Below are 26,167 nucleotides of genomic sequence, written 5' to 3' on the forward strand. Positions count from 1 at the left end.
GCCTCCCTCCCGCCCTCCCGCCGCCGCTGCTGCTGCCGCCGCCGCCGCCGCCTGTGGCTGCTGAGTCTCAGCCCCGCCGCCGCCTCCTCACTTCTCCTCAGTTCGCTCCGGAGTTCGCTTCAGTTCAGGCTGCGCTGGCAGCAGCGGCGGCGGCGGCGGGAGGGGAGGGGGCAGGGCCCGCGGGGGTGGGACACGCCGGGGGCGGGACCAGGGGCGGGGCGGCCGCTGCCCGGCGGCGGCGGTAGCGCCGCTTGGCGGAGCCACGGCCGTCCGTCCCTCCCTCCCTCGTTCCCTCCCTTCCGCTCCGGGGGCCCGGGGCGGCGGCGGGGGGACAGCCGGCTTCCCGTGCGGTTCCCGCCCGGCCCCGCCGCGCGGAAACACGCGCGCGCGCACGGAACTCTCCCAAACAAAGTCGCGGCGCGGCGCCTCCGGGGCGGGGACGGGTCACGTGCGCTCCCCCCGGGGGCGGGGACAGCCCCGCCGGGGCGCGCGCGCTCCCGCCGCTCCGCGCGGCCCCGGTGTCACGTGGCGGCGGTGGGGCGTGGGGGGGGCAGGGCAGGTGTGCGCGGGGGCCGCGGCCGCGCCTGCGCGCGCGGGCGGTGGGCGGCGCGGACGGCGCGAGGAGCGGTCCCCGGTCGGTGCCGGGGCCGCGGGGCGGCCGGCGGAGTGCCCCGGCCGCTGCCCAGCTCCGCGGGGGGGAGAGGCGGGAGAAGCGGGGCTGCCGGGAGCCGCTCTCCCCGGCGGCGGGGCCCCGGGAGCGGCGGGGGGGCCCGTCGGCGCTGGCGCTGCCCGCCGGGCACGGCCGGCCCTCTGCCCCGGCTGCGCAGCGCCTGCCCCGGCCCGCTGAGCTCCTTTCCGCCCGAGCCTCCCGGCTGGGCTGCGCGTCGCCCTTGTTGCTTGTAGGGCAGCGCCGCGTTTTGGCATCAGCCGTGGCTTGTTTGGCGGGTTTGGATGGGAGACGTGACGGGAGCGGCGGTGTCCGGCAGCCAGAACCACGGTTACCGTGCTCCATCCACTGCTGCCGCAGAGGCAAAGCAGCGCGACGCGGTTCCTTGTACGTATTGCTCCTTCCCCACGCTGCTGCTCGGTGCTGTTACTCGATGTTTAGCACTCAAGAGGCTGGCAGGAGGCTTTGAGGCAGTTCGCGGTAGCATGGGAGAGCTTGTGTTGCAAATCTGGATAAAAATCGCTGCATTGTTCACGTAGCTTGCTGAAAACAGTTATATTTCATAGGAGTAGGCATAAAGTCTAGCTGTTGCTTGTTCTGTAAATTCAAATGCATTTCAATACATACTGCACAGTATTTGAAGATATTTTCAATGCTAGGTTAATGGTAATTAACAATGCTTTTTCCTAAACTAAAAAGAAACAGTCATGTCATCTTGATAGGTGTACAGTGTCATTGGGTATTGTCAAGCATTGTTAACTCTGCTTTTCCTGAAAGGTGTGCATTGACAAAAACTCGTAGTTCTCATAACAGTAAGAATGCCTTAAATTGTTGCATTATGTCCAGAGTTTATTGTATATTTCCCCTTTAAACAGGTAAATAGGACTCATTATTTAGACATTGGAGTTTTTAGTTAATTTCAGGGTTTTGTTTACATTAGCAGAAAACAATGGCTTATGTAAGGTAAGTCAGTCTTACTGCTTCCATCCTTAAAAGATTGTATATTCAGTAAGAAAATATTATTTTTGTTATCAAAGAATAGCAGTGTTGCAAACCATTATTTTAAATATAGATTCTTATTTCATCAATAGCATGCCCACAGCACACCGCAGTATGGTTATGGATGACAAAACAATGCGGTTTCCATTTACTAACATGATTGTGTTTGCTCTATTCCAACCTTGTTTTTAGAGTGTGACAAGCTAAAATACATCTGTAATGCTTAACAGAATTGCCATCGTTTTGCTTTTTGTAGACCAGTCTGGACAATGATGCATTTTTGTAGCCATTTGCTTGCCAATATTTAACTGGTGAGTGAAGGCTCTTTTTAACCCTGAGAAACCGTGCTGTAGAATCCTTCCATTTGATTAAGGGCATCTGCTGAACAGCAAGCTTTCCTCTTAAAATTAGATGAACGTTGATGATGTTAGAGGAATTGTTCTGGACTGATGATTCTCACAGTTAAAATAGCATATGGAGACTTTTCTTTTCAGCAGATTTGGTGCAGCTGTTCCCCTACCACTTCATTATTGCTTCCTGCACATAAAGAGTTTCCAGGGCTCAAATATAAGCAGACAATACAAGGTAAGAAATACTAGCATAAGTTGTTGTGCAGTAACACCAGTAACCTACTAATAGGAACAATATAGTTTGTCCTAAGGTATTTTGTGCTCATTTAATTGAGACTGAGATGGTGCACACCAACACTTGCAGTATCACTCATGCCAGTGCAATGCAAAATTCAAGCTCTAGTTTGCTCAGTTGTTAATCTGAATTATTTTCTAAGTCAGAAGAGTACAGAAATTGAGGCAAAGCTATGTGATGAAGCTGCCAGTTTAATTAGGCATAATTTACAGGAAAAGTTTTTATCCTTGATTTTTCCCATAAATACTTCAAAATTCTGGATTTAAGTCTTAAGAAAAAAAAGCCTTGGAAAAACAGAACATTTTAATAAAATGCAAGAGCTTATCGTTGGTTTCAAACAGGCAAATCAGCATGGTATCTTTCTTTAGCAAGGATACAGTAAAAGCCAGAAAAGCTACCTGAAAGCCCCTCTCAGCATATGTTATGTTCTGCTCTCTCCCTTTACCTTCCCACACTCCCACATTATAAAGAAGGGTGTTTCAAGAGTTCCTGGGAGGATAAAGTTGAATTAATTTGTGCTAAAGAGCTGGGAGAAGGCATAGCTCCCATCAAGACTGGCATGACTGCAGCCTTATCTATTAAGGCACTGGAAATACTTCTGCACTCTCTTAATTTTACAGCTTTCCCATGGGGGAAGAAGGCTGGGGGGAGGACATGGTGCAGGGCTGGGTGAACAGGTTCTGTGGATATGGGAGAGAGGCTGTGTGGTGTTGATATTGGGGAAGGGAAGGGGGCAGGGAGATGAGGTTGCTTAGTCTGTTTCAAGATAGCCAGGTCCTGAGGTCTTGTAATGTTCTTTAGGTAACTCCCCAGTGTCCTAACTTCTATCTAGACACAAGCAGAAATCCCTATCTTCAGCTGACTTTTCATCTAGGTAGCCCTTCTTGTATCATGTAACCTGTTGTACTCACCAACAGTTTCTCTTTTAAGATGAAGTTTTATTGCACTAATCTAATCTCAAAGTTAGAAGAATTATGATAATGCCAGCAGCAGCCTCTGTGTATTACAATAAAGGCCTATGATGATCATAAAAAGCAAATTCAATTACTACTATAATGTTCGTAGCTGATAACACCTTTGGAAATAGAGGCAAAGGCTAATGACTACTGGGAAGTATGCTCTTTCAAAACTGTTGGTTATTACTTTCCAGTGTCTCTGTTGACTAAACCATAGGCAGAGGCTGTTGGATATCATCAGCCTTCTGTGTTGCTGTCTGTAACAGGAAGATACCAATATGCTGTACAACGCTTCTTTAGGGAAAGAAGCAATTCTTCACTCATCCATTAGAGTCACTTGAAAAAAATACATTGTGTATGTGATTCAGTATGGAAGCATTCATGGTGTACTGTCATGGTGTAATCAAACATGCCCAAAACCAGATGGACATCTGAAATACATTTATCCCTGCAAAGTGATGAATGCCTTAATAGAAGAAGGTCTAGAGCCAAACTAAACATCTCAAGGACTAATTACATGAAAATTCTGTGCTGTGTTTGACAACAAAAACATATTTCCCTTGGGATTAAGGGAAACTGACAGGTAACTTTCCAAGCAGAAGCTATAGTAGTGTGTCACTCAAAATAATAAGCAGATGATGTAGTGTTCAAAAGGGATATGTCCGAGTATTCTGTGTAATCCTAGAAGAGATAATGCCTATATTTGTCCAGTAGGGATATTACATCATTGCTGAAGAACTGAAACATGAAAGTTTTAAGCACACCTCAGTCTGGAAGGATTCAGATTTCTATCACTGAAGTTACCTGGAGCTGTACAACAACTATGAAGAAAGGTGTAGTAACCCACAGTATCACTCCTGGTAGAACTGGCTCTTCCTCAGTCTGGAATAAAAGAGCCAGAAGAGATACCTTTGTGATTCATCCACTTACACAAGAGTAGGAAGAGTTTAATTCTCATTGTTCCTGTGGTTGTATATTAATTATGCAATCATTAAGCTGGGGAGAAAAGACAATGCTAAGTAAAACAAAAAAGTATTTTTCCACTTTTGACCTAAATCTTGTACCTGTCAGCTTTCTTGATTAGATGTGTATTTCATATACCTTAAGTCACTGTTACATGGATAGGATGGATGAGACTAAGTTCTACTTGATAAAATATTAAGCATTTTGTGTAACTCTTAGTAGTTAGGGAGGGCAGGGGTATCTCTGTATTTGGCTTCACCTTATCTGCCTGCCAGAGAGTGATGCATAGAAAATATGTAAATCAATATATAGTAGAGTGTATTACAGCTGTGTTCAAGATTATCATAGAATGATTGGTATAGGATGATCTCATAAGATTGCAGTTTTGAGTAGATAATTTCCATGGATTTGCAATGGCTTTACATGCAATTTCTTTAAGTGCTTGGCAGACTTTTTTTTCTAGAAAAGATAGCCTTCTAGCAACAAGAAAAGGTGTGTCTTTCTGGAGACAGTGGTGCTTCTTCTGTGCTCTTGAGAAATCTCTGTGAGTTGAAGACAAAGTTTAGATCAGTTTCATTTCTCACTATCCAATAGGAGATGAAAATGAAGTCTCAGGTATGTCAGTTTTATGACAGTGTTGTTGAGAAAGGCAGGAGATGGTTAGAAAGAGGAAAAGAAAAGCAATCTGAACAGGGCATAGAAAAGAAAAAAAGGCTAGCAGTTACAGAGAAAAAACTAAATTGAAGTACTGCATTGTAAACATTAAATTTATCCACTTTGTCATCTTCATAATAGCACTTAAATTTAAAAGTAGAGGGGAGGCAACCCTATTTCCAGAACATCTTTGAATCCTGTATTTTGAAGGTATGTTTTGCCTCTATGCTCATAACATTCCTACACCTTATAAACACTTGCATTGTTTTAGTGCATTTTACAGATGGGTTATCAGTAACTGATGTTCTTCCTAGGTCAATAAAAGAAGCCAATTAATTTCTTTCAACACACCATGCACAGTGTTTTCCCAGTGTTTCTAGCCCCATGGCTTCAGTTAGTGTGCCAGGATATGACACTTGTCCATTTCTTCAGTTACAGAATTACTGCCTTAGCTGTGTTGCTCTGTGCTCACCTAAGGAGGAATTCCAAATGGCTTCTGGCCTGTCTCTTTTGTAGCCAGCCTGTGTCCCACATTGCAAAGTGGGAGTAGCAGTGAGTGTGTATTACTGTAAATGCTGCCCAGATCTGTGGGGCACTGAACTGACCATTGCTAAATACAATACCTGCCAGTCTAAGTCCAGCTAATGCACATCCAAGTTTAAAAGGCTACAGTATTATCATATCTGACAATTAGGAATATTGAGAGATCTTGGCCAATATTTCAGACATACTTGGATTTTTTACCTTCTCTTTGTTTTGAACTAGATACTTAAGTTTAAACTTTCCAGGATAACATTCTGCATTTTAATTGATGTAATCATCTCAGCTACAGTAGTGCCCTCAGAAGCTTTTTAAAATTTGCTACATGTAGCTAAAACTACAGTGTTGAAAGGCATACTTACATATAAGATACATAAGCAGTATTTTTACTTTTCACCATAGTGGGAAGTGTTTTCATCTAAACAATAGGATTAATAAAATAAAAATAAATAGTTCATATCTGGGAAATTTTCAGATTTATTTTGCCACCACAGTGGCAAAGAGCTGACAGCTAAAAAAACAGGTAAGTTTTGTTTTTCAGATGCACCATGTTTTGTTAACATACCAGAGTGTGTTGGTTACTGTGAAATATGAATGCTTTAACTTTGTACATAGACTTAAATTATCCATTCTTCTCAATTATAACTAAAACAAAATAGAATTTAAAATGCAGCTGAATCATTAATTTAACTTTTCCTTTTAACTTGTGAAATGTGAATGCATATGTATATTGACTTACACTGTGGGATTGCTAGTGATGTCTTGCATATGGTTCTTAATGTTCAGTACTTAAAGAGCAGCACTTCTTACAAAAGGAGCATATATTTAACTGGACAGAAAACATCTAAACAAATTATAAGAAAACTTCAGCCTTTTTTAAAACTGCAGTAATGAGCAAGAAACATTTGCATTGCTTGGCCTTCTAAGAAAATGCAGTTAATCAGTCTGAAAAGGCCAGAGTTTTATTTTTTACTGGAAGTCTTCTTTTTCTACCTGCTCAAAATACTTTCTATTTTCCAAGTCTTTATTAAATGTGAATCCTTGTTTTAATGGTGAAAAGAAATATGTGGAGCTACAAAGCTATGAGAAAAGAAAGGGTCTGAGTGGTACAAATGTTGAAAGCTTCTGGAGATGAGACAGAGTTGCTCAACAGTGTTCATCTGAAGCAAAGGACGGAGCAGTGCTATCGTGGTTGTTGACTACCCACACAAAGACCATTGTGCTTCTATGCTACAGTATTATCAGAGGCTCTTTTTTCATCTGTTCATTGCTATTCATGCCTTTTATCTAAAAGAATATTACGGTGTTCCATTTCTTAATATTTTCTAATGGTCCTTTTTCACTTTAGGAAGCCTAAACTGTGTTTTGATTGTGAATGACTCATTGTCTCCCATTTGTTCCTCCTACCCACAGTCTTTCTGCTGAGTGTGGGAGATTTTTCCTGGAATATAGTAGCCACATATATTTGAATTATCATATGCCCTAGAACCCATTTCACTGTTTTCTGCTTTTCAGAAGCTATGAAACACTTTCTATGAACACTTCAAGTTGCTTATATTAAAGACATTATAAAAGTGCAAAGGATTATTCCTTAAGCACTCAGATAAATCCAGAATTTCCTCATACAAACAGGAAGCATTCTAAATTTCATGCCATCTTTGTTGGGATTTGTAGGCTGGTGCATGGTAAGTCCCTATTTGACTGTCAGCAGAGCTAAAAGGCCAAATCATAGCAATCAGTAAAACATGACTCTTGGGCTCAGAGCCAAAAGTGGACATGACTGGGCTGTTTGCTTATCTAGGAGATCTGGCTCCTTTTGAGCTGCAGTCACTTTATGCAAGATAGTATCATCTACATTGCTAATGCTGGATCTGATTATTGTTTAGAACTAATTCATTGCTTCATATCAGTAAGTCACTGTTACAAGTTTATAAATACAATAAAGGATAGGATTCACTTGCCTTGTGGTATTCCACTTGAATCTCCAGAAGTTCACTTTAGTCTCAGTTTTTGCATGGCATTTGCCTGCTCTGTGCAGATGTATTCCACACCTTTTGGGTGTCTGGAGTGGTCATTGCAAACTGTTGAGCCACCAGGTGCATCTCACTGTAAACATACAGAAACATTTTCTGTCAACCACTTCTGCTCTTGGCATAGTTTGAACAAGAACTTGGGTTCAGGATTTTAACAAGAATGAAATTACTCTGTTGAAGGCCATGCAGTCATTCCCTAGCTTTGACTATCAGAAATGTGTTAATATTTTGCATTCATTTAGCCATTATGTTCGCCAGGCCACAGGGCAGAGGCGCAGGGGAATAAGCTGAAAAGTTCTCTGTGGTGTAGAGGCAAAATACATGCAAAAATTACTGCACCTAAATTTGCAGTGTCAGGGTACACTGCTGGCCATTCTCAAATTCTTAAAATTTTTCATTACTATTTTAGCGTGAAATGTTTTGTGCTTGTTCACACATTATGACTGAAATATAGAGAAGGGAAATAAAATGCATTTCTTGTATATACAAATTATTTCTGTACAGATCCATTCATGTGAGTCTAGATATTCTTGTTTATTTAGAACATTGGAAGTTTCCAATATTTTAGAGCTTTTCTTATAATTTCTAGAAACTGTAGAAATTTTTAACTTTCTCTAATAAGCAGCTTTTTATTATGAAAGTTACTGTACAGTTCATAAGTAAGGGTGGTCACTGAAATGTTAACATTATCTCTTATGGTGTTGTATTTGTTTAAAAATGAGTACATGAAAGGTTCATGGACAGTTCTTCACCTTTTAGGGATTTAAGTTACTTGTCAGATTGTTAAAGGTGATTACACTTCTTTGCAGGTGTTTGTTTTGACAGAACAAGTATGACAACTGTCTCTGGTTTTAGCATGTGTATACCCTACACATCTCAAATCCAGGTAGGGCTAAAAAAACTGTTACCCTTTTAGCAGAGCAGAGAATTGCAAAAATAAGTTTGCTGGAGAGCATATTCTGCTGTTCAGTTTTCATAACAACAGTGTTTGTATGTGTGTTAACAAATAAATACTTGGTCTGACAGCATGCTCAAAAAACAACAGGTTGTGGTGGGAACTACACAGGAAAAAAGGTACTGTTAATTATTGTTGTAATTTTTTGATTAAAGAAGGTCAACATGAAAACAGGTACTAAGTAATCCAAATTATACAGCCTTCCTTTTTCCCACTGTATAAAGGTCTGTAAAGTTTCTATTATTTCAGAGGCTGGCAAACCATTTCTCTGCTGGAGGTGGAAGGAAGGCACTGCTTCACCTAAAGCATTTCCCCATCTCTAGAATTTTTCTACATGGTTTTAAGAAGTCATGACTTAGCCAATTAATGGCTAATTTTCAGGCCAGAAGGTGGTCTTCCCTTTAGCAAGTCAATTAAAATATACATCCCTACCTTTGTTTTCCTTCCAGGTAGTCTATTTATAGCTATCCATCTGATTTTCATTACCAGAGGCGTAATTGATCTTTTGTCCCATTTTGAAGCTTGTATGCACCTGTCCTGCAGGTTCATAGCAAAATCAATGATCCCTCTGGCTACAGATATATCCTGGTGCTTCATTAGGAGTTTGTGTAGGCAGAGTCCTGTATGACAGAGTGGCACCAGGTGGTGATGGGGGAGTCAGAGCAGCTTGCATGCTCCTGCTTGTACCTGATGTCATATGGGTGTGGTCACTGACAGGGTTTGGAGGAGGCCTGGTAACAAAAAACAACCAACCAAAAAAATCCACTTCAGCTGAGTTCACTTAAAGAGGAGACTGAAATAGAGATCAATTTGAAAACAGTGCTTGGACTTTTCTGTTATCACAAGTCCATAATAGAAGATTAGCAGTGTAGTAGGAGAAGTGGTTTTGTGACTATTAACATTTTGCATGTAATATTTATATAACTGTGCTGTAATTCAATTCATCTGACTGATGTGGAGTTTGATTAATTCATTAAGTTACACATATTTCATTAAAAGTTTGTCCTCAGAAGAAAACAAAAGATGCAGTTTTGGCTGTTCATGATCAAGAATTTTGGTTTTTGTGAAATCATTAATTCTGTCTGATAATAGGCTTTAGTGGTCTTTATGCCCTTTTGGCTGAAAAGAATACCTATTAACAGCAATTGTAGATCAGAATTCCTTGTATATAGGTAGTATGATGCAATCACTGAAAATTTAATTTGTCTCTGATCATAGAAAATAATGCATTACACATATTCCCTCATTTTTAAAAATTAAAATATATAAAAACAATTTACAGAATCCTAAACTATTCTGTGACTGTTCAATTGTGAGAGTACACTACATTCTGAATTTTCATCTGTAATTTTTGACTGTATTGTTTGTTAGGAATAGTGGAGTTTCACATGTAAATCTGTGCAACCCCTGGTCCAAGTAGTATGGGTTTCTAGAATGCTTCAAGCTCCATCGTGATGTCATTATCTCTCATTAATTGTCCAATTACCTAAAATTGCTTTTCATATAACCTACTTGTCCTTTTATGTAAATTATTTAAGTTTGTAGTCAGTGTGTGGACCACAAGCAGGTAGAGAAATTTCTCCATCCTCCTAAAGGTAAAGTATTTTTCTCCTCTGGCAAAAGCAGCGGGTAGAAGCAAAGCAGGCTAGATGTGGCACATCCTTGGCCAAGGCAGGCTGGTCATGCGCAGAGCCCAGCCAAGCAGAGAGACTGGGATTGTATTGACAAGAGCAAGATGAATGGCCCCCTGGAGACTATGGGGTTTGTATGCTCGTTTCCACCACCTTTTCATCCTTTTGTACCCCCTTTCAGTTCATATGCAGATTAACTCAAACCAAGTCCACACTAAATACTCTTTTTCACTTCAGTTTTGGAAGGTAGGTGGAGGATCTAAATATTTATGAGGCTTTTTTCCTCTGGTTTATGATGCACTCTTGTTGAATGTTGAGGAATTACGTTAATGAATGCATGCCTGCGCACACAGACACAGAAACCAGGCAAAAGGAAAAAAAACACACAAAGCATTGTCAGCTCTAATGTCAGTGCTTACTAAAACAGTTCCCATTAAAAAAAAAAAGGAAAGAGATTTAAAATCCATTGCCAGGAGAAAAATAAATTGTATGGCTGAGCACAAAAGAAAGAACAAAGTTTCATCTTTGCTTTCCTCAGCTGTAAATGAAACTCTTGTTTCAGCTCTGAATAAAATTGAAATAAAACATGTTAATGAGACCTTGACTGAAGTCTTAACTGGATTTCAGTGTTTTCAGTAATACAAGACCAAGCTTCAGTCCTGTACAAGTTTCCTTTAACACCAGTAGTAATAAACATGGTATTTTTTATCATGATACAAAGTGCAGTTAAGTACACTTTAATTAGACTTCCAAGTCATATAATTAAATGACACTGGTTTTACCACGATTTTGCTGATTTCAGTACACTTATTCAGGAGACTTAATTTTTATGAGACAGGATTTTTATGAAATTGAACTTTTTTTTTATTAAATAGAATATACTGAGATTATAGCCAGATATACTAGAACATTAATTTATTTTCAGAATGGTTACTTCAAAGTTGTAACTTAAGGAATGGGTTTTTTATACATGGAAGAGTAAATGGCATTAAAATACTAGTACTGAAATATGGACATATTAATTCTTTTAATACTACAGTGTCAAAAAGTTACCTCTTCGACTTAAAATTATCTCTGCTTTCCTTCCACCCCTTTTTATCCTCCAGCACACATATAGCTGTGCCAGACAGGGCTGCGGCTCACACACAGGTGGTACAGTAAATTCTTCTGCATTCAGGAAGCAGAACAAGAGATTTTAGAATGTGCTTTTGTGCTATCATTTAGAAACCTAGTGAATCAATTGCAAAATAGTAGCTCTTCAAATGCAATAGAATTTCTCTGTCCAGACTCAGTTTTTTGTATTAACATTATGCATATCTGAAGTTCATAAAGCATGGTTCTAATAAATATGTTTATCTTTTTATGGTACTTTGTGTTCTAGGTATTCAGTTTCATATGTAAATGAATCAAATAAAGCCATCTATATTTCATTTGTTCTGAACTTACTGTTTTTGATTTTTAAACATGGATTTTGCTATTTTCAATGACTTTGCCGTGTTACTCAAAAGTTAAGTGAAACAACTTGTTTAGCAGATCCCAAAACAGTAAAGCTGTATATGACCTAATAAAAAATCAGTATTTAACAATTGAAATTGCATCACTTTTATTTAATCTGTTATCTTTTAGCTTAAATCTGTTCCTCTTGCCTTTTTTTCCTGTAAGTCTACATAGCCAACTGTGACCACAGATATAATATTAGACATTGCTGAAGTACTTAAATACTTGAATATGAATAAAAAAAAAAAAAAAACAAACCACCAACCAAACAAAAAACACCCTCTCAGTTTTGTCTGTCAGCTGATGAGACTTCAAATTTATCTGGACTTGTCTATCTTGAGTAAATTGAAGCACTTATGTGTTACCTTAGCCAAACACACTTGCACATCTGTATCATGATGTGCCTCTTTTTCTCTGGGGACGGATTTGCAGGAAGAGGAAGCAGGACTTCCTTCTATGTATATATGTACAGCACACAGTAGACTAATAGGCAAGTGGAAAAAGTGCATCAAGCTGGTAAATGTTGGAAGAAAAGATTAGGGAGATGATATACTTGAATAAACTTTAAAGAAGGAGAAGAGTTAGAGGCAGACATAGCAGAAAGTTTTTATATGGAGGACTGTAAAAAAAAAAAACTTCAGAGAGTCCTTAGCTTGAGCAAGGCCTTTGGGGGTTACCTTTACACTATTAACATTCCCAAAGAGAGGAGATAAAAAAAAATAGCATACCAGCTAAGGTTCTTTATTTGGGATAAGAAAGGTAAATGAACTATAGGCCAAAGTCAGGAACAGGCTCAACAGAGTCCTGTCAAAGACTTTGATTTGTAATACCAAGTAAGTACCCACACATTCACATTAAAAAAAAAAAAAAAAAAAAAAAAAAAAAACAATCCCCAAAGCCAAAGAGGTTTGCCCAAGAGTGCCATGTTAATGATGAGGAGTGCAAGTATCTATTTTTCCCAAGAGGAAGTGGCACAGGAAAATTTAGGAATGGACAAAGATCATAACCCTGAGCCAGGCATCATCCACACGTGCTGGTCTGCTGACAGCACCTCCAGCCAGCATGGCCTGGTAAGGACAAGCTGCCTTCTGCAGGCCAGAGGTTCATGCAGAAAGGGGCCCTGGGAGGAGCCAGCAAGTCTAGGGCAAGGGGACTTGTGACCTGTGCAATAGCTGCTCACATTCCTTAAACAGAATATAGCACATAAACTAGTCACCTATGCTGGGTGCTTTGCTGCTCCTGCTGAAACCAATCTGCATCCACAGATTTCTAACCTATCCAAACAATCTCTGCTTCCAGAAGATGAAAACACACAAATTCAACTGTGCAAATACAACACCAATGCTTTCAGTGTGTTCTTAAAGACACCACCGTGGGCCTACCTAGTGGTCTTCTGCCTTTGGAGGTTTTGCTTCAGCCATTCCTCACTTTCTTGATCAGAGTACCATAGCAGATTCAGACTTTGGGTCCCAATGCAAAATCCTAACTCCTGAAGATAAAAAGAGAGAAAGGAAAACAAAAAAGGTAATGGAAATGATTATAAGGACCCAAATTTTAGCACTGTCAGGATTACCAAACAGGTTAAGATTTCCAACAATAGAAGCTGCCCTTTATTTGTTTGTACTCTTTCTACATTTTTTACTATTTTTCCTCTGAATTTGTTTAAATTCAGAAATCACAAGATATGTAAGGATTAAAAAAGAAAAAATTAAAAACCCACAACACAAGCCACTGGAAATTGCAGGTGAGTTCTTTCAAATCTCAACTTTTGTGGTGAACACCAAAAATGAGCAATAATCCTTTTTCCTGAGGCTGATTCTGAAGCTGTCACACATCTGAAGGCAGTGGGGTGCAGCCATGTGTTTTCAAGAAAGTACTGCCATAAGTCCACTTAATCTTGAGGCTGAGATCTTTCCAAATGGCATCCTGCATACATTTCCTTTTTTTTTTTCCTTCCCAAAAAGAAATTTCCTTCAGCTGAATCACAGCATTCTAAATGGAGTCTGCCACCCGCCTAAGCTATGAGAAGTCTAGCTGTCTCCATACTAGTGTGACAGAGTCATCTCACAGATGGGAGGTGTATCCCCACGGGTGCCACTGAACTGAAAGGAAATCTGAAAAACAACGTGTTTTTTTGTTTTTTTGGTTTTTTGTGAGTTGGATGTAGAGGATTGCAGTATTTGTCTTTGATGCCTAAAGAACTGAATTTGGTGTAAAACACAAAAATTCTCTCTCTGTACTCACTGGAATTCTGCTGAGAGACAGACCTAGAGCACCTAGCAGTCAGAAAGGTTCAAGTGCTGAAGCCACAATTGCCAAAGTGCTTAGAGGTCTAACATATGGCCTTACACAAGTCTCTCAAATGACAGGTCTACCTACCCAAAACCCCAACAAAATTGGTCTGCAAATTTTTTAAGGTTATGGGTGATGCATGCTATTTTCTTATATACAAAAGCAATGTTCAAATTCATAGCTCAGATTCATAGGCACAGTTTTTTTAGGATTCCCCAGCCAATCTAGTTTCCAGAAATATCCTTCAGACACTTAATCTTCATTAATTAATTGATGAGGGAATCTAAGCCCACCTCTAGACACAAAGATTTACTTCTTTGGGCACAGAACTCCTGTAGGGCCTTAAGTGTCATGGCAGAAAAGCTGTGAGATTCTGGTAGAATAAAACAAAACATCATTCCTTCCTCTTACACAAATCAACTCCAGATTTCTTCAGGAATCATCAAGAGGTTCGTGGTTGTTCTTCAGGCAAACAGCTTCCAATATTCAACAAGTGCTAACCTAAGAAGGAGGAAAGTGGATTTGGGAGAGTATTATTCTTCAATCACAGTATTGTTCTTATCCTGCTTTCTCCTGTTTGAATTTCTCTGTGCAAAGGGGGAAGGGCAGAAGAAGAGGGTTCTGTTTGACAGCTGCTTTCTTACCTGTTACTCTTTCCAGCAAAACCTTCACACATAGATAAGAGGGAAAGGAAAAAATGATGCAGGCAAAAGTTGCAGGCTTATTTGAAAGAGAGCAGAGTAAACTGAGGAGCATATAGTGTTATTTCAAGAATCTGTTTCAGAACATAGTAATCTGCCTCCATTCCATTTCTGACATTTTTTTTAAGCAAGAACCATTGCTAATTTGTTTGTCAAGGACTTCTTGGTCAAAGTGTGAGAATTTTTCTTTTAAAAACTATTCAATATCGATAATTAAATCGATGAAGGATGTTTACAGAAACCTCAAGCATAATTTCTTCCTAAAGATCATTTAGTGTTCCTAAATTGTGTGGACTGAATTTGTTATCAAGTTTGCAAATATAAATGCTCAAAATTTGAATATTAACTAGATTATCTAATTTGGGAGCATTCTAGAAGTTTATTATTGAATCAGCTATCTTTAGCTTTCTTCATTTGTCAAAAAAAATAACCAAACAAAACATGTCAAAACTGGAAACTAATCAATTAACATTTTGTGATATTTGTCTGAGGAAGATAAAAGGGCTTGTTTTGTTCTTTAAACACTGTCTTAGTCACTTTACTAGAGTGATTTTTAAGAATAATGTCATCTGAATAAGGGTAATGATCTAGAAAGACACTGAAATGAGACAAAAGAAATTTGAATTTAATGTCAGCTTTTGATACAGACTTTTTTCTGCCCCTCATGTGAGAAGTTTAACAAACAGAACCAGGATCAAGCTGCAACCATAGTGCTGCTCACCCTGTGCTGGCCGTGTTTATACTGTTGATATTTCATCCAACACAGCATGGCAGCTTATCAAACAGTGCCTGCCAAGTCTTCGGGAAAGTGTTAGTTTGCCTTGGGGGAAAACTGACCCAAGGCTCTTCAGAGCACCACTGCCACTGGGATGCACTCCCTGGCCCTGCTGAATTTCTCAGTGCACGTGTAATTCCCAGGAGCTTGATCACACCATGAGGCAGTTCTATCAGTTAGTGCCTCTTTAGTGGGGAATAACTGTTTTTCCTTTCTTCCTCTCCTTATCTGCTACATCTGTTTGGACCATGATATCATTGACAAAAGTAGTCTCTCCCTATTATGTGTAAGCCATCTATTACAGGCAGATCACAACTTTAATTTGAACTTATTACATAGTATATTAATTGGAGTAGCAACAAAGAGATTACTGAAATTTAGAAAAGTGTGATAAAAGAAAATCTGTCTTCCCACACAAATATATATCTATTTCTGTAAGTGTGAATCTGGCAGTATACTAATATACAGTAGATGTCTGTATATATATTCTTAAATATACTATGTAAAAAAGTTCTGTGTTACTGCATCCCTCTGCCAGCAGAATTAAGATAATAATTGACTGATATGTTACAGCTAATTAGATAAGCTTATTCGTGCATTATGAATGGCTCCTCCAAAAACCTGGACATAGGCATATCATATGACATTTCACTCAAAACTGACAGCATTTCACAGAGAAAACAGACAGCTATTCTCTGATAATATTTCTATTATCATTTAAGATCAGGTGCAGTATTATATCATTTAAATGATAGCACCAGAACATCCTACTTAATGAAGGATGAAGTTTAGAATAGAGATGAGGGATAGCACAAGAAAAATGGAACCCAAGCCTGAGACAGGTGTTTTAATGGCTACATCTTGGCAGTGAATTTCCCTCCAACACTGATATATGCACATGAAACAAGAAAGGTAGCTAAGGAAACAGCAGAGCATAGCAGTACATGCACAAACAGGGACCTTGCACAACAGTGCAAAACAAAGAAAACCAACCTCACAAATTGGAAACCAGGAATTCAGAAAACTAAAAATATTTTTTCAACTCTTCTAATAATCATAGTTCCAAGAACAGAACTGGGTGAAATACCCACAAAATATACAAAGTAGCTGTCTAATCACACATCAAAATGGCAATCTGCAAATACTCCAGCTTCTTTTGGATTTACCAGCTCCATCAAGAGTGTGCATTTAGTACTAGCTGCCAACATTTCCAGGAACAAATGTATTAAATAGATATTACTGTGCATGGCAGAATTTCCTCACCTGATGGTAAATTATTTGACTTTGCAAACTGATATAGAACCTTCTCTCTTGGTCCAGGGAAAGGAGCAAAATACAAGTGATTGAGCCAAACACTTATTAAGGCCCTTCAGACCTGATTAAAGTCAAATTGCAGGAAACATTTAATATAAAATATGCACAGCAACACAACCTTAATTAGACACTCACATCTCTCAAGATATCAATAAATGTTTCCTTTTTGATAAGTCTGATTTAATAGACTGTAATAACAGGAACGTTTCTGAAACATCATTCAAGGAAGTGAGAGAAATAAACAAGCTCAAACATTTAAAACTCAACACCAATTAGCAGACCATTCTTTTCAAAAGAAATCTGAATTTCAAATGCATTTAGCTTTAGTCAAACACAACAAAGGCTTTGTTTTTAGAATAATTGGCTTTGAGACTTGAGAAACAGCTTCTGGGTGTTGGTAACTTCATTCACAGCAAAATGTATTGGGTGCTTTAAGTTTTAGCAGTGGAATAAAAATAAATTTAACGACATACCTCCCAATCTAAAGAGGTTTTGTGTCTGTTTGTTCTTACCTTTGGCATGAAACAGAAACTGAGAGGGCAGAAATGGGATCTTTCCTTCTGCAGCTTCCTGGTGACAGCACCTTGTTCAGCATGACCATGTGAGTTCTCACCTGGGTTTGGCACCTTAGGGAGCCTTGAAGCAAGCAATGCACAGCACATACATTTAGCATTTTCAAGCAAAGCAAATTCACAGCAGCACTTGCACTCCCTTTTGCATCTACACCACAGAAAAGGGATGCAGGTTGCTTAAAATGCCAAGAACAATACTCCAATATCCCTTCTCATACAGGTTTCTGCTCCAATTCAGACACAGAGTGTTTGATTGTGTTGAACAGTGCTTGCTGGCTGTATTTCAGAGGTGATGACAAAGACAAACTGTCACAAAGACAGACCTGCAGGAAGAAATGAAGACTCTGTGTCTCCAGGCACAGGACAGGGCTGGGGGCAAGTTTGTGTCTGGAGCCAGAAACAGGTCTGAAATAAAGTAGTGACCTCAAATCTCACATCATACCACTACTGTTCTGTGAAGAAGCCCAGGGCTGCAGAGCTAGGAGATCTTTTTACTTTAAAATTATTTTCTTGCCATCAAGGAAGAGGAGAATGTGCATTCCTACATGAATGAAACCTGTGAGAACACTCACTTCATCTGCCCTGATATTACTTGATTTTCCCAGAATGGTTTCCTGAGTATCAGCTTTCCTGAGTGAAAATAAATGGCCTCAGTTATTCTCCTGCCATGGGATGTGAAGCAAATAATCACCTTTGTTCAGGTTCTTGTAATTCAGAAGTAAGAATATTTGAGCATAAATGCAGTAACTTAATGAAACCAGGTAACATTTTTCTTTAAACTAGAGAGAAGATTCCAGCCCACCTGATAGCAATGAATAACTTGATTCAGTAATGCCAAGGTTTCATCCCTAATTTTACAAAACAATGATTAAAATTACAATAACCCCTTGAAAAGTGCTTTCCTTTAAAAAATACTTTTAAAAAAGTAAAAAATATTTTGAAATCCAGACATTGTATTTGCAAGGTTTAAAAATTGTGCCTCATAAAGAGTGTCCGATATGTAACATCAAAAGGAAAGATTTCATCTGTATCACTGTTTGTTACATCAGCTATTTAAACGTGCTGAAATAAAGGACCCTAGAATAAGCTGCAGCAGAAATCATAGATCTTAAAATACCAGAAAACTTCACAATATCATTGACTGCAAATATACTGAGTCACAAAATCAGCATTTTGTATTATTTCATGACAAGACTATCTTTTTTAAAAAGACATAAAAATTTAAAACTCTTTTCAAAAAGTTAACAAACATGCAGATATGAACTGGGACATTCAAATGTGTCATCAAAGAAGATAATTGATTTTTTATATATACTGCTATATTACTGACTATACCACATAAAAAACCCCTGCACTTTAGCAATGGTTTTGCTGCATTAAGTCAGTGGAAGTGCCCACCAGGCTGTCACAGTGTGCTCAGTGAAAGAGGCTGGGTACTACACAATGTCCTAGCAGGTAGCCTGATGTAAATAATTTGTGCCTGGTGCTGGATTATGTGCATAATTCCCTCCAATCCACTAGAATGCTTAAGTGGCCAGTGCATAATAGGCCTTTAATAAGGCATTTGATGATGAAGAAGGATAGTGGAAGAAAGATGCTCTGTTTCGGGTACTTCTCACTCCTGATCTCTATCCCTCATAAACCTTGGAGGGGAAAGGTTCTGTTGATGGAAAGCTTGTTTTCTCAAAGGTATATGGAAAAAAAAGGAACATGCAGAGAAGACATTCCCCAGGATCAGAATGTATGAAGCTTTCTTCTGCATCTTCCCTTGCCACCACCCCTAACATGTCAAGTCTTCCAAAATTTAAAAACCACTGAGATGACTTTACCACTTCTCAGTGAAAATCTCAGTCTCAGCAGATAAAAGATATATATATCTTTTTTTATTTGCTGCTATAAAAACCCAAGTATTCATTGGTATCTGGCTTCACTTCAGGAAACAGAGAGTGAACTGCAACAGAAGAAAAAGAGCAAACTGATGCTTTGGGTGCCAGATCACCTGCAGAAGAAAGCCTTTCCCACAAGGAGGGAAACATTCAGCAGTGCCTGTGGGAATCAGGAGGATAGAGAGAAGGAAATGACTTGGCAGATAGCTTCTGTGCCTCTCAACATCGGCAGCAGCAAAAATGTAACATCAAAGCAGAAAAATGCAAAGAACTGAAGCAAAGAACAAAGTGGACCCAAGAGGAATTCAGAGGGTGGTGGCGAAGGGCACTTGTTGTGGATGGGACAGAGCAGCCACAGTAAGGAGGTGATAAACAGAGTGCCAGAGGCATGACGGCATGTGCTGTGGAAAATAAAGTCTGTAACTGCAGGCATTTTAAGAATGCATTCATTCACTGAATACAGTGCAAAGCACACAATGTCTGGAGGGCCAGAAAACTGTTCCTCCCTGAAAAGTTAACCCACTTTTTCTTTAAACGTTACTTCGGGTTTTTTTGTGTTGGACCATATTCAGATACACATTACTGAAACTTCCACCCTGTCTTGACTCTGTTGGGCTGATGAGAAAAATTCTGTAACTTTCCACACGATTTTTTTTAATCTGTGCTTCCATTAAAACAAAATGAAGTTCTTGAGACTGGATACTGCATGTAGATGTAGATAGGTCACCAAGGGAAATGGTAAGCCTCTATCCTCTGCTATGGCTTGGCTTATTATATTGCATACATAGTTTACAAGACCTAGTGTTCTCCCACCTACAAAGGGCATATTTCCTCCCTTTTCCAATGCTTCCGTTCCTTCTTTTGTCCCTGTAATACACTTCACATCCTCAAGTTCCTTTTTTTGCCTTACCTTAATCTTCCACTGCCATGCTTACCTCCAAAATAGATATCCTTAGGTTTTCTTAACTTGAATTTACTACTCCTTTACAGTTCACCTTCTCACCTTCCTTCTGCCTCTAACTTCCAGATGACATCTTTAAAGCCTCTCAGGTGGCTGCATCTTCCTTTCTCCTTTCACCCGCTACTCCAATTTCAAACAAGTAATGCAGGCAATTAAATTACTCAGTTTGCTGTTCTTTCCATATGTCTCACAGTTCCTGACTTTCTAAGTGTTCTGCATCATTTCTTTCCTGCCTAATTACCCAGGCTGGTCCTGTGGAGCTGCTCTCCTTGAGCTGTTGGTTAGGTCAGCTTCCATGTGCCACATGCCCCCTTATCCTGCACTAATATCCACCCTTTTCTCACGGCTGCTACAACCAAAGTGTTTTTTTTGACACAAATTATGTTCTAGTATTTCCACTTTCTATTTTGTTGTGATGTGCAGACACAAAAAGGTTTCAATTAGCCTGTAAGTTTGTCATGACAAGGATCTTTCTTGTCTAAACTAGAAAGGACCTTTCAAGCACAAATGCAGAGATTTTTGGCACCATCTTATTTCCAGAGGCCTTATTTTGTGGAAAGTAGAGCTCAGTGCTTCCTCTCCTCCCCCATCTTTACTCTGCTGTCTCTCCAACCCATTTGGATCTCCAGGCATAAACACGATTTCACCAGAGTTGTTTTGCAGCTCTGTGAAATTGCATCAGACCCAAAGAAATGTAGAGGTTTCTGGGGTGTCTGTTTCTGCCTGTTACAGTAACACATCCTGCTGGCTGCTGTGTTGTAGTACAACAAAAATTTAAGACCATATCTTACCCCAGCTACCTCTACTACAGAGTATAGTAGGAAAAGTAAGGAGCACAAATTATAGAGAAATATATGCCTCGTGTTATCCTTTTTTATCTTTCCTACAACTAAACTTACATTCTACTGTCTTGACTCATATGTTGGGTGTTTCTCAACTAAATCTTGTTATAAAATCCTATCTTTGTATCACAGACCAGAAGAACAATTAAACCAAGTTGTCAGCCATGTTATGAAATGCCACCTTCACTCTCAGTCTTTCATTCCACTATTCAGTAAAGTCTGTATCTTGTTCTACTGAATACTGAGAGAAGGAATTCAGTGCAGCATCTGCATAAGCAAGGATTAGAGCTGTAGTTTGTATAAATGTATTACACAGCGCTGCAAAATGAAGACATAATTTAAATAACTTTGAACATTTCTTTCAAGGCATACATTACACTTAATCAAATTTTTCCACCAATATTTTTTCAAAAGGTTGAATTGCTTATTATTGCAATGTCAAATGTGCATCAAATGGAACCCCAATCCCACATTCAGTTTTTCTGGTTTTCCAACAGCATTGCTCTCCAATATCCCTCCCAACCACATAGACATTATTCCCTAAGAACAGATGGAGTTTATGCACAGCTGGCTTTTTTTGCCTATAACAAATCGAAACGAGCAGCCAGACAAGACAGAAATTTGCTGAAATTCTGAATTCTTTCTGCAAGTTTCAAGATTTTATAAGTTATCATTCATTGATTATACAACATCCATGCTCACAAGCATCTGTTGGTTGCATATGGGAGTTTAGACAAACTCCTTTTCTTATATTACTGCAGAAAATAAGACACAACTCAATCAAAGGAGAAGTGTTGCAGCAGCTGTTTGCAGGATGAGCTCTCTGCCCTCCTCTGAACTGGGGCAGAAGCAACCAGTAAGAGAGGATGTACCATATCACACACACCAAGAACTCAGGGACTCAGATATGATAAAGCCAAATTTTCCCATCTGGGCAGAAACAAGCGGAGCTATGGCTGAGATTCAGCTCTGGCAACTTACAGGAAGATTATGAGTAGTTCATAATAAGCAGAAGTTTTTCTGGCAACTGTTTCATATGTTTATGCAAATCTATCCATTTGGAAAAACTGCAGACCAGTATATTTAAAGCTCCTGAAACTCATGGATTTATTCCTAATCATTGGAAGACATGCTTATACATCACAGGTCTTCATTAGCAGAATTTTAGCTTTCAGATTTTTGCCTCCAGCCTCAGCTACTTGTTTCAGTCCATTCAGCTCTGTGAACACTGGAAAAGATTAATAAATCCTGGCTTATATTCTTTCCTTTTCCTGACTATCAAAAGTTCAAACCCAACCGATAAACATGCAACATTTACTTAATGGCATGCTTTGTTAAGGAGTACTGTTCAGTCCTTTTGAATATGCCAAAAACACAGGAAAGCAACTTTAAAAAATTTAGGAAAATTACTCTGACTCATTCAGTTTGTTTCCTTTTTTTCTACCGTGGTGAAACAGTGAGCTGTAGGAATGGAGGCTTCCAGGAAGCACTAGGGAATTCTTGTCACTATTAAATATATCACTGTGTTGGGCTCTATTTTCCCCACAGGATTAGAATTACCAGTATTTTAGGTTGTTCTCCCTAAAGGTGGAAGGGAGGAACATGCTAAAGAGATAGTAGCCAAGTCAATAAAATACCTATCACTGGAAAAAAAAGAAAAAATCCTGCTTCTCCAAACAGCAGAAAGACAGACAGCCATTAATTTAAATCAGTAAAAGAGCTGGGTTCACTTGCCTTCAGTCTTTCTAATTTTCTGTCCTGAGTTGAGAGCACATTCCTGCAACTCAAAACTTAGGATTTTTCCCTTTCTCATCTATGCTGCCTCCTTCAGATATCTTCTAATTTCTACTCTTGTCTGAGCCTAGTCCTGGCTTCAAACTTTCTAAGTATGCCATCTTTATTTCTTAAAAGCTTTTCTTATATTAATTTCTAGCCATCTAATCAATTAACACAGTGAAGTTCAATTCACATAGACTGGTTTTCAACCAGCACCTAAAGTTCACTATTTCTGTTTCAGGCCTGAAATTCAAAAACATTTTTTCCAAAAGTATCACTTGGCCTAGTAAAAGAGATTTATTTCCTCTCTCTTGAAAGGAGCTATTCTTTTGTGAACACTACCACCAGTGTGGTCTTGGACCCAGATTTTCTATGTTGCTGTCCTGTGCTATATATTTTATTCCTCTAATTTATATCATATATAACTCAAAACAAACACCTTGAGTATTACAAGAATTTTATCAAGGATGCTTCACAAATAACAGTACTGCAGGAAATCAGCTTTGTCAATGCTTTGCTAAAAGTCAGTACAGCATTTTGCTTGTCAACTGTATAATAATGGTTTCTTTACGAGCAGTCTGCTCCAAAAAAAAGCACAATCAGAGTTTGCATCTAGATTTTAGAAAACCCTAAAGTTCAAGGAAATCTCCAAAGTTGAGATGTACATTTGTATTTTCACACTCCCCCCCAGCACACTGTAGCTCCTACAATGCAGTACAACAGGATTAATGGCTTCATTTCTAGCCAATTTATTTTCTAATTCCATCTGGCTTCATTTTATACTTTCACAATCCAGTGACTTTGTTGACACTGCAAGACAGGAGTAAGTCACATACACAATGTTGTGTTTGGATGCTGCAATGTATTACAGAATTCAGACAGAAATAGAAAATGGCAAAGCATGTGCAAAAGTCATCTCATAACTTTACCGAGGCACTCTGGGTTTCTCCTAGGCTGGATAGTATTTTACTCAAATTGTTGCAGAATATGCATCAGTATTTTTTTTTTGTTTCAAATAGTGAACATGGTCTGCTTAAAATAATGTTCCTATTTCAATATAAACAAGGCACAGCCTCTGTACCTTCTCTGTTTAATCCATTGTAACGTATAAGGGGGATGGAGAGAGATTGGAGAAAATTTGCTCAGCTTCTTTTTCTTGACTTCCAAGATCTTCCAAGGTCTTTTACAAATGAATGAGGGAGGAAAAAAAAAGAAAGTCTTTGTATGTAGAATCTGCTGGGTGCTAATTTGACATGGCAATGAGATGAAAGTTGGATTCATGCTAGTTTCAACATCAGAGGATTGGAATGCAGCCTACTTAGCATAGAAGTCAAACAATTCACTGGCAATAGATTGCTTTCCACTTCTAGATCTGCTAAATAAATAGAAAACTAATTAACAGTGTGGTATGGCAGATGTAGCAGGCTAGAATTTCATTAGAGCACTGGCTGAGAACTGAAAGAATCACAAAGTCATTATATGTCCTAGAGTGTAATGGATCTTTCTTACTGTCTTTTCCATGGGACAGACAAGATATTATTTGTGTGCCCCTGCATAAGAATTTCCTGATACATTTCCACATAAAATAAAAATCAAAGTATAAGACTTTGAAATTATGCAAGCATTCTTTTCATTTCCCATAAAATAGCTTTGATTCCCTAACAGCAGCATCACGTTTCTTTGCCCTGTGCATTTTGCTTCAGCTACTTAAAGCTTATTAAATATGTTTTTCACAGGGCATTTTTCTGCTTCATTATCTATGCTTCTTTTTCCCTGATGAAAGGTGATAATAGGTTGTATTTCCTGTAGTATTAAGAACAGGGATCACACAAAGGAATATCTATACTCACATTCTGAACAGGGGAGAAAAAAAAAAAAGTTAAAACATTTATTTTTAGACTTTTCCCCAAAAACACACATTAAACTGAACTCCCTATATCCAGAATTGCATAACCAGATTTGGCAGTATTAATTAACAATAAAACTAGTGTTTTGCCCCATAAGAATCAATAAGATAATTATGTTACTTAGGAAATGGTAGTCATATGATTTTGCTTTCAGTGCATAATGAATAACACTAAGTTCTGTGCAACAAAAGGGTTTTACAGACCTAACCAAGCCCTAGGACCTGTCTGAAATTCTTCCAGAAAAGCCTGATTGAAGTCCTACAGCAACTACCTGCTTTTACTAACTCCCAGGGGTATGTATATATGCTTGCAAACACATACTCATTTCATCAAGTACACGAATTCTTAAGCAGTATACTCCCAGGACATAGGTTTTGGCTGGCATGCAGGAAATACCAGGACCATTTCTGTATTTTAATATTTGGACCTTGGAACACTTTTGCCACACTCCACATACCTTCATTCCTAGGGAAAAAAATGAATTAAATGTCTTTCAAGTGTCCATTATAAAGCTAAGTGCTGTACATAAATATGCATGAGAGGTCATTATTGCCAAGAGATGATTCTTAAGAAGTTCAAGTGTCTCTTACAAAGATTTTTCCTCCTTGCTGTATGGCAGTGAAGTGAGTATTCAAAGGTGTAGTTGCATCTCTAGAATCTGATTTCAGTGTTTTGGCTTCTACCTCTTCTGTTTTCTTGCAGGGTCTCCCACTGATCAAGCACACACTCCCAGATGTCCCAAACAGTGGGCTGGAAAATCACAGGGATGGAAATACATCTTAGGGTTTACCTGCACTAGGGACCAAGCTGGGATCTCTCTCAGTCCCTGACAACAGCAATCCCTGCCAGCAGGCAGGTGGATCAAAAGCCTTTGCTTTCAGCCACAGCAGCAGGCAGCTCTGGAGTTAAGGGGATGTTTTGGACCCTCCTCCCTTCTGCAGTGCCCTTCTGCTGCCCCAGTCCCTGCTGGCACCACTGCCCTGCTCACCTCCCCAATCCAAGGGCAGTGCATTGGGCAAGGCATGGAAAGGGCACCTGGGTGTGATAACAAGGCTGGGGAATGCAAACGTGCTCTCCAGGTGACTCTGGCCTCCAGTCTACTCTTTGGCAAGGTAAAATCCAGAAAAGATCATGTGCTGAGGGTATTTAGACTCGATTATGGCCTGCTGGGGCTTTTCCAGCATTGCTAAACACTGACATTCCCAGCAATTACTGTGGGAGCTGCATAAAGCCAGCATCTGACTCCAAGTCCCGGGCTAGACTCCTATCAAACACTATTTTTAGAAGTTCTGTTGTAGGCACAGGATACCTACAGTGGCAGCAGCTGCACTTGTCAGCTGCCACATTTACTGAGTATTTCCCCCTCCCTTTGTGCTTTTTTCCACAGTTCTTCCAGTGGGGATTTTGGCTCTCTCACATGCATATTAGCTTGGTATTATGTCATTCTTCCAACTGCACAAACCTTTCCAAAATGCTTGTCAAACCTGCAAGTGTTTCAGTGTTTTGTCATCTTATGGTTTGGTTTGGGGCTGTTCTTTCTGAAAACGTGTGGGTATAAGTACAAAACATGTATTCCCAGCCTTTACTTATGTTCACCAGGA

General features: G+C 39.3%; 1 protein-coding gene across 9 annotated transcripts in view; it reads right to left on the reverse strand.

The window, feature by feature from the left end:
* Nucleotides 1–2,244: 2,244 nt before the first annotated feature.
* LOC306816979 (uncharacterized protein) overlaps nucleotides 2,245–26,167 on the reverse strand; it is a 42,829-nt gene continuing 18,906 nt past the window's right edge. Inside the window, exons 1-4 of one of the 9 annotated variants that reach the window (XR_013777825.1) lie at nucleotides 17,135–17,805; nucleotides 14,244–14,333; nucleotides 12,923–13,022; nucleotides 2,245–7,530 (exon numbers count right to left, since the gene is read on the reverse strand). Coding sequence is in view for 1 of the 9 variants with exons in the window: in XM_079333496.1 (XP_079189622.1) it covers nucleotides 7,428–7,530; nucleotides 12,923–13,029; nucleotides 17,135–17,258 (334 nt within the window). In the remaining 8 variants the exon portion in view is untranslated. Of the gene's footprint in view, nucleotides 7,531–8,844; nucleotides 9,061–12,922; nucleotides 13,030–14,125; nucleotides 14,334–17,134; nucleotides 17,806–26,167 lie in introns of those variants that run through there. The other 8 variants (XR_013777826.1, XR_013777822.1, XR_013777823.1 and 5 more) reach the window with 8 other exon arrangements.

Source organism: Erithacus rubecula (genome assembly GCF_903797595.1).
Source record: "Erithacus rubecula genome assembly, chromosome: 2".
Taxonomy (NCBI): Eukaryota; Metazoa; Chordata; class Aves; order Passeriformes; family Muscicapidae; genus Erithacus; species Erithacus rubecula.